This window comes from Chenopodium quinoa, unplaced genomic scaffold, assembly GCF_001683475.1.
Source record: "Chenopodium quinoa cultivar QQ74 unplaced genomic scaffold, ASM168347v1, whole genome shotgun sequence".
NCBI classification, from domain to species: domain Eukaryota; kingdom Viridiplantae; phylum Streptophyta; class Magnoliopsida; order Caryophyllales; family Amaranthaceae; genus Chenopodium; species Chenopodium quinoa.
Window position 1 is genome coordinate 16,299,706 of NW_018742204.1, and position 8,558 is coordinate 16,308,263.

General features: G+C 34.1%; 2 protein-coding genes across 2 annotated transcripts; both read left to right on the plus strand.

Moving 5' to 3' along the window:
* The first annotated feature begins 1,761 nt into the window (after positions 1-1,761).
* Positions 1,762-2,785, plus strand: LOC110720108 (protein YIPF5 homolog). Its single transcript, XM_021899111.1, has one exon. It carries the CDS (start codon positions 1,845-1,847, stop codon positions 2,634-2,636), a length of 792 nt encoding a protein of 263 aa, XP_021754803.1. The 5' UTR covers positions 1,762-1,844; the 3' UTR covers positions 2,637-2,785.
* A 159-nt stretch (positions 2,786-2,944) lies between these two features.
* On the plus strand, positions 2,945-6,402 carry LOC110720117 (eukaryotic translation initiation factor 2 subunit beta-like). The gene has a single exon (XM_021899122.1). The coding sequence runs from the start codon at positions 5,397-5,399 to the stop codon at positions 6,063-6,065; it is 669 nt and encodes a 222-aa protein (XP_021754814.1). The 5' UTR covers positions 2,945-5,396; the 3' UTR covers positions 6,066-6,402.
* Positions 6,403-8,558: the final 2,156 nt, after the last annotated feature.

Genomic DNA, 8,558 nt, shown 5'->3' on the forward strand with positions numbered 1-8,558 from the left:
AGCAAATAGGGGATATCATCCAGCCAATTGAAAATATAAAAAATCCGTATTTCGTTAGTTCGGACTAACGTCAGTCCGGATTAACAAAGTACCTTCTCAAAAAACAATTAGTTTATAGCAAGTAAGCTTAATCATAGTCTCAAAAGCTGCATTCCATTCAAGTCAAAACCCTAAAATTGCTAAATTAAGGGTATGTTCTCTTCCGTTGAAATTCAGTTCAGTTCAGTTCAGCTCTTAATTTATGTCTAATGATATTGCTAATGATATAAAGCCAAATTTCATTCTTTTAAGCTCTTATTACTACGACAACAACAACAACAACAACAACAATAATGATAATAATAATAATAATAATAATAATATTAATAATAATAATAATAATATTAATAATAATAATAATAATAATCAATAAGTAAAAAATAATAATAATAATAATAATAATCATCAATAATAATTGAAATAATAATACTAATAATAATAATCAATAAATAATAATAATCATCAATAAATAATAATAATAATAATAATAATAATAATAAGAAGAAAAAGAAGAAGAATCATCAATAAATAATAATAATAATAACAATAATAATTGAAATAATAATACTAATAATAATAATCAATAAATAATAATAATAATAATCATCAATAAATAATAATAATAATAATAATAATAATAATAATAATAATAATACCAATCAATAAATAATAATAGTAATAATAATAATAATAATCAATAATAATAATAATAATAATAATAATAATATTGATACAATTCATTGTTCAAATGGTTCTATAGTATATTTTTAATATATTTTCCATAAATTTTATAATTATATAGTATATTTTTCGTAAATATTTTAATATGTACATTTGTATATACACATATGTATAGTAATAAATAATCAAAGATCACTAATCCGTAGTTAAAAATCACTAATTAATAAGTTCAGTTCAGTTTAGCTCAATTCAGTTCAGTTCAGTTCAGCTGAGTTCAGTCAATCGGAACAGGCCCTAACCTGGTTATTCTTCATTTGACCACTATTCCCAGCAAATCAAACTATTTGTAATTAATCATATAATTATAAAAAATACCATCCAAACAAAGATTAAGAGCATTATACTCGAGCAACCTAAACAATCAAAATACAAGAAATTTTGAATGTGGATCATTAGGGGCAATTCAATTAGCTAAGTATGTATCTGATGACTTGGGGATGCCTGTATTAGCTTGGGCTCTATTTTCGACATGAGTAGCACCCTATGCATGCAAAGAGTATAATGTACACTATTATGTACACTTATGGTTACCTAAGTAATACTCCATTCATTTTGTAATAATTGCAACAATTCTTTTTATATACTACTTCGTATTATTTATTTCTCTTTATAATAGAAGTAAAAGTTTACTTTATGATCCGAGATCATAAATTTCCTTAAACTCTAATCACATTTAGTTGACATGAGAATTAAATTCCAGTAGGAAATTACATTTCATGGAAATTGGGAAGTTATTCCCCCAAATGAAATTCGTTGGAATTTTCATCATAACCTTGTTTGGTTGATAATTTGGGAATTTAAAATTCTCGTGAATTTTGATTGACCAAAGGAGGCTAGGTAAATTTGATTGACCAAAAGACAATTGTGTGCAATACCTCCTATTGCAACTACTCGTATTACGAAACGGAGAGAGTATTTACGAAAATTGTTACCCAGCTTACGGAATTACCTAACTGTCCCTGAGATACTTCTTAGTTAAAATTAGGCTACTCCGATACTCCTTTTCATACCATAACTGCACCTCTCTCTCTCTCCTCTTTCTAGATCCCACCAACACCACCAAAATGCCGAAAGAATTCACTATCCCACCGGTAAACTTCCCGTCGTCCGGCCCATCTCCGGCGACCACCGCCCCAAACCCCAACATGCTCCACCAACGCCAAGTCCCCACCGCACCATTTCAACCCCAACGCCCTTCTTCCTCCATCCCTTTCATGTCCTTCGACATCGGATCCGCCACCGCCTCCTCCTCCTCCTCCTCCTCCACCGCCTTCCCACCACCGCACCTCCGCCACGATATCCCCTCTTCCTCCTCCTCCGGTGGCCTCTTCTCCGACGAACCCCCTCTCCTCGAAGAACTCGAGATCAACCCCTCCTTAATCTGGCGCAAAACTCGCTCTTTACTCAACCCTTTTCGTGTCAACTCATCTCTACACTCAGACCCAGATCTTTCTGGACCTTTTCTGTACTACATCGCTTTTGGGTTGTTTCAATTACTCGCTGGGAAAGTTCAATTTGGTGTGATTCTGGGTTGGATTGCGATTTCTTCGATTTTTCTTTACATGATCTTGAATTTTCTTGCTGGGAGAAATGGGAATTTGGATCTTTATCGTTGTGTTAGTGTTGTTGGGTATTGTTTGATGCCTATTGTTATCTACTCTGCGGCGTCGTTGTTTCTTCCTCCTACTGGAACTACAGCTGGGTTTGTTGTTGCGGCGGTTTTCGTGATCTGGGCTACTAGGGTTTGCTCTCGGCTTTTGTCCGTTGATGAATTGGGCGCTTCGGAACATCGTGGGTTGATTGCTTATCCTTGTTTCTTGATTTATTGTCTCTTTTCTATGCTTGTTATGTTTTGAATTTGATTGACTTTACTATGAATATTACTATGGAAATTACTATTAGATACTGATGTTATATCAAATTTTGTTATCGAATACGACAATGTACGACTTTGTAGTATCACTTTTGTTATGTAGTAAATGGATATCATCATACTAGTGTTAAATTATGATCGATTCTTTGGTTGATTATGTTTCGGATTGGTTGAGAATTGAAAAAAATTTCGTTGTACGTTGATCGTTTTATGCTTTTGCTTGGGTTGCATTGTTGTTTATTTGATTTAAAGATGTTTGTCCAATCTGCCTTTTGTGTGTGTGCGGACTGTGGAGTAGACTACTGTATCCGCAAAGTATCATGGTTTTCTCATCCGAATAGGGAGTATTAGTTGTACATTATGCTTGTGGTAACATGAAACATATACTTGAATTATTATATGAAGGGTAATGTTATGCATCTCCACCCAAAGACTCGTTTCTGATTCTGAACTTTCATTTGAAAAGGTGCACTTTATCCTGTATGTGCAGAAGGGGAATTTTTGAAGTGAGTTTTTGATGGCGTATAATGTAAACGACAAATCTGCCTTTTGAAGCGGTTTTTTGAGTAAGTTTTTGATGGGGTGTAATGTAGTCTTAGAGTTTAAATTGTGGTGCAGAATGGATTTTGACACCCATTATTATCAAAGATTTATCGTTTGCTGCCCATTGATATCCTCTCTTTGGCTTCTATATCTTTGATTGGAACTACAGTTGGGTTTGTTGTTGCTGCGTTTCTGTGTGATCTGGGCGACTAGGTTTGCTCTTAGGTTTTGGTGGTTGGGCATCTGACTGTCTTTTGATTGATTGATTACCCTTGTTTCTTACTGATTGTCTCTTTTGGTTGTTGATGGTAAATCGAATTTTGGTATTGGAATGCAACAATGTATGATTTTGCAGTATCTCTTTTGTTATCTAGTAAATGGATATCATCATACTAGTGCTAAACTATTACCGATTCTTGTGGTTGATTATGTTTCGGATTGGTTGAGAATTGAAAAACTTTCATTGTAGATTGATTGTTTTACTCTTTTGCTTGGGTTGCATTGCTGTTTATTTGGTTTGTAAATATTATCATATATTCGTATGAGTGAACATTGTGTATAATCAAGAATCAATCCCTTAGTTTATTTCTTCAATTTATGATCATTGGAAAGTGTTGCTGATCATTGATTTTCTGTGTTGCACTTTCTCATTGCATAAATTGCATCCATGAACTCTTCCCAAGTTGTTGGTGATTAGTTACACCTGTGTTAAGATAACCATGCAATATACCTGCCCTGCTTAGCTTCCTTCATTCTCTCTATTTTGTTCTATTACCTGTTTATACAAAAGTCCGAATCCAAGCACTTTCAACTCTCAGGTAGATGGATTATCCTTTATCCTGATAAGAGTTATACTTATGCGCAAACAAATTATCAGGAAATAGTTGAAAATGGGATGGTACTCAATTGTGATATTGCATAATATAGCTAAGAGTACTAAAAGTGAAATAGTTAAAGATGCTGTTGTGAACCTCTCTCTGCATTTGAAACAAAATTAGTTGATATGTTTCCCGCTCTATGCTATGTACTTGAAGGATGAATTCTACTTTTGAATTTTATTAGTATTATTAGATACTATATCAATTATGTGGCGGTTGATGTTATATCTAATTTTGGTATTGGAATACAACAATGTATGACTTTGTAGTATCTCTTTTATCATGGAGTAAGTGGATATCATCATATTAGTGTCGAATTGTTATTATTCTTTGGTTGATTATGTTTCAGACTGGTTGAGAAGTGAAGAAATTTTCATTGTAGATTGATCGTTTTACTCTTCTGCTTGGGTTGCATTGCTGTTACTTAGTGTGTAGTTGTTTGTTCTAACTGCCTTTTGTACAATACTAATATTTGTGTGTGTGGGCGGAGTAGATTATTCATGATCCGCAAAGTATCATAGTTTTCACCTCCGAAGAGGGAGTATTAGTTGTACATTGTGCTTGTGGTAACCTGAAACATTTACTTGAATAATCATAGGCATCTGAATGTCTTTGGTTTATTGATTACCCTTATTTTCTATTTTTTTAAATTTCCTTGAATACTCTACTACTTGATATTTGGGGGGGTATAGATGCTTATATTGGTTGATGTTTTGTGTAAAACAATGTCTTAGTAGTATGTCAAGTTGTGTCTCTCTTTCATTAATGCTGATTCAATTTCGTTTGAATGGAAATCTTTCTCCATTGATTGTATGGCTCTGTTTCGGATCTTTGATATCAATTTGGCTGAGAAGTTAAGAAACTATGGGTTTTTCCTCATAAAAGAAATACAGGTTTGATGTTGATGGTATGCAGAGTTTTGTTGATAAAATTTCGGAGTAATATGGTGCAAGTTCTGAATTCTGTGGGACCAGGCTTCGTTCTTTTGACTCGTTTTCCCTTATCCGAGTTTATTTAAGTTTATTACTTGTACGAAGTATTAATTATAGATGCGAGTAGTTAATAGTTGTGTAAACTTTATATTAGTTTACATAATATGTATTTTTAATACAGAGTAATGTTTAGGATAATATTACGAATTACATGTATTATCTTAGGAAATAGTCTGTATTAGATTCCTTGTAGAATTAGAACTTTAGATGAGTGCCTTGCTTACCAAGTTGTTGTACCTTATATATTCAGCCTTAGTGACCATCATTCAATTCAACTCAATTTTCTGAAGGCTTTCAAGTAAAATAAAAAATAAAATAATAATATTAAAGATGGTTATTTGCGAAGAAAATAACACCAGAGCTATGGACGACAACAATCTTGCTGATAGCATAGAACCATTGAATTTCAGTAAGAAGAAAAAGAAGAAGAGAGTTGCCAAGTCGGAGAACGCGATAGATGGCAATGACAAGGAAGAAGTCATCAGAAGTGATGAGCAGTCGCAGCAACCTTCCCAGGAGGGGACAGACAACGACGGAGATTATCAGTATGAAGAGCTGTTACAAAGAATTTACTCAGGCGGGTTTAGTGAAGGCAGGCAGAAGACAGTTATGAAGCTGCCAGTCCCACTGGTGGCGCGTCAAGGTTCCAAAAAGACAGTTCATGTCAATTTCATGGATTTCTGCAAGATTATGCACAGGGATCCGAAACACCTTGCAAGTTTTATGGAGATGGAACTGGCTACAACTCTGTCTTTGGATGATAAACAGAGGTTGGTGGTTAATGGAAGGTTTGCTCCGAAACACTTTGAAGTGTTACTGAGAAAATATGCCATGGATTATGTTATCTGTCATGGTTGCAAGAGTTCTGACACAAATTTTTCGAAAGAAAATCGTATCATGTTTCTCAGATGCGAGCAGTGTGGTTCTGCGCGATCAGTTCTTCCTGTCAAACTACCGATGTTTCATGCTTGCACAGGTCGTAAAAAGGTTGGGGCATGAGTTAAATTAGCCACAATTATTTCAGTTCAAATCTCTTATTTATAGGAAATTTTATACAGGAGTTTTATCTTTTGAAAATAATATAAAATTTTCCTTGCGTCTTTTATAAATATTTGATGGTTTTATTTATTTATTTATTTATTTTTATTAATCTCTGATATCATGTAGATTCAAACGTTTTACATATAAATTTTTTAGGATAGTGCAAGAATCAAAAGCTATACACCATATCTAGATTAAGGGCGTGTTCTATTTACTAGGTTTTACTTAATTAAACTAATTAGTCCTTATGATATCTTATAGGCCTAATGTCTAAGCAAAATGCTTATTCCAATCTAATTGTGATTATATCAATCTAGTTTCAACTTGCACAAAAGAGAGAAATCAATTAATTAGGATTGTCAGCGCCATGGTTACCTTCTCTATCACTCGTAAATCAAACATATATCCTATGTAATTGGCTTGCTCCACTATACCATATGTATGCATACTTATCTAGAGTTGTTGCTACAACTATGATGAACCTTATAATAAAGTAATGTTCACCTTTTTTCTTATCAGCGCCTCTAGCCACCTTCATTCTCTCTATTTTTCTTCTATTACAGAACCTTTAAGAATACTGTTTGAGGATGTTGGGATGATAGATTGACAGGTCCTAGTTTCAGGCAGGATCATGACAGGCTAATCGAACCATACATTGGACCCGGGTTTGCCCTTGAAATCTCAGTCACTCTTGTGAAACTAATAAGGGCTTATTGTGAATCTCACTATGAATGGGAGGAAAAAAACCGATGCCCTCTGTGAGCATACTAGCATAGTTGACAACAGGTTTCATCAGAGTTGGTTCTACCAAAGCTACATTTCACATAATCTCCCTTTTTCTTTGTACTTTTCAGTCACCATCTTTGTGTCATTTCTCAACACTTTTTGAGGGGTGGAGGGAGTGAATGCTATAATTCATGCCCCGAAAGACCTTCCAGAGTTCCATGGACCCGAGTCACCTGACAAAACCAACGCTAATTTGATAACCAATATCTGGCCTTCTTGAGCTTGTTCAATGATTTCTAGTAGCATAAGTAACACCTAATCCAACGACTTCTGTCTAAACATAAGGTATAAGTTAATAAGTCATGTCTAGGAAAATGTTGGAGCGTTTGTATATAATAAGTCATGTCTCTCAAGCAAAATTTCCAAGGCCGTGAATGGATGTAATGTTACAGTGAACTCTGGTATTGACTTGGGGAATGCTCATGCACTGAACAACCTATTGTTGCAAATATTCACATCCACTATGCCAAGAGCACAATAAAAAAATTTTGAATCAATCAATCAAAGCCTTAAAGTAGTGATACTTCGTATTATTGAACATGTCACAACAGAAAACCTAAATAATGACAAACAAAGTTGATCATCTTCTCATTAATTTCTGTTGATCACGTTTAGGTGCAGTGTACATACGTATACCAACCATTTGGATTTTATCATCTGCAGCTAGGGGTGTTAACGAGTGCTCGCAAACTACTCGCTGCTAGGCTTGGTTAAGGCTCAACTCGACGCAAATTACTGTCATTATCTTATGAGCTGACATAGCTAGAACTCTAGAAGTAGAAACTCTTCGAAAGCATAGAATCATAGCATTTCTGAAATCACCAATTTTAATGTCGTTATTAATACAAAGCTGACTTATAATTTCTGTTTGGGCTCCAAAAATAGTCCTTGGACTGGCCATTAAAGGCCCAAAGATCCAAATGACAAAGAGGTCATTAAAAACAAGTCATGCCCAAGCACATGTACCAGCCCACGTGTGTCAAACTTGACATCCAAAACAAGGTAAATATCACAAAATTCACCAAGTTAAGGTATCTACAAACATTTCCACACAATTACACTTGGATGTATTGAATTCTCACCTTGAACTTCAATCACATGTATTGACTTAGGCATCGGAGGGTATTCTTCGAACACACCCTAAAAGCTAGTTAACGTATTGTTTTGCAGGTGATTTCAACTCAATTAATGTTTGTCCAAACCAATTTTCAACCCATAAATAATGGTAAAAGTCTTTAGCATATTGTTTTATCCGAAATAATTTTTATTCTCTAAGTAACATGCAAATCCAATGCTCTAAAACAACTAACTCACTACTAGTATTATCCTAATTAGTATGACACACGTAGTTAACGCCACATATATATCTCTTCATCCTCCTTCTTATCCTCCTTTCTCTTTGTGTTTCTTTCAATGTCCTACATATTCGTCCTTTTTTATTGCCCACCGCCATACTCGATGAATTAACAATGCACAAGTTTAGGTAGGAACTTAACAAAGTGCCAACGAAAGTATATTCACGTCTTACAAATAATATTATTGATAATTAAAACTAATCATATTATTATTATTATCATTATTATTATTATTATTATTATTATGGGCCTTCATGGATAATGATGGGAAGTGGTCAACTATGTCATACAAAATGAGAAAAATGAGGAG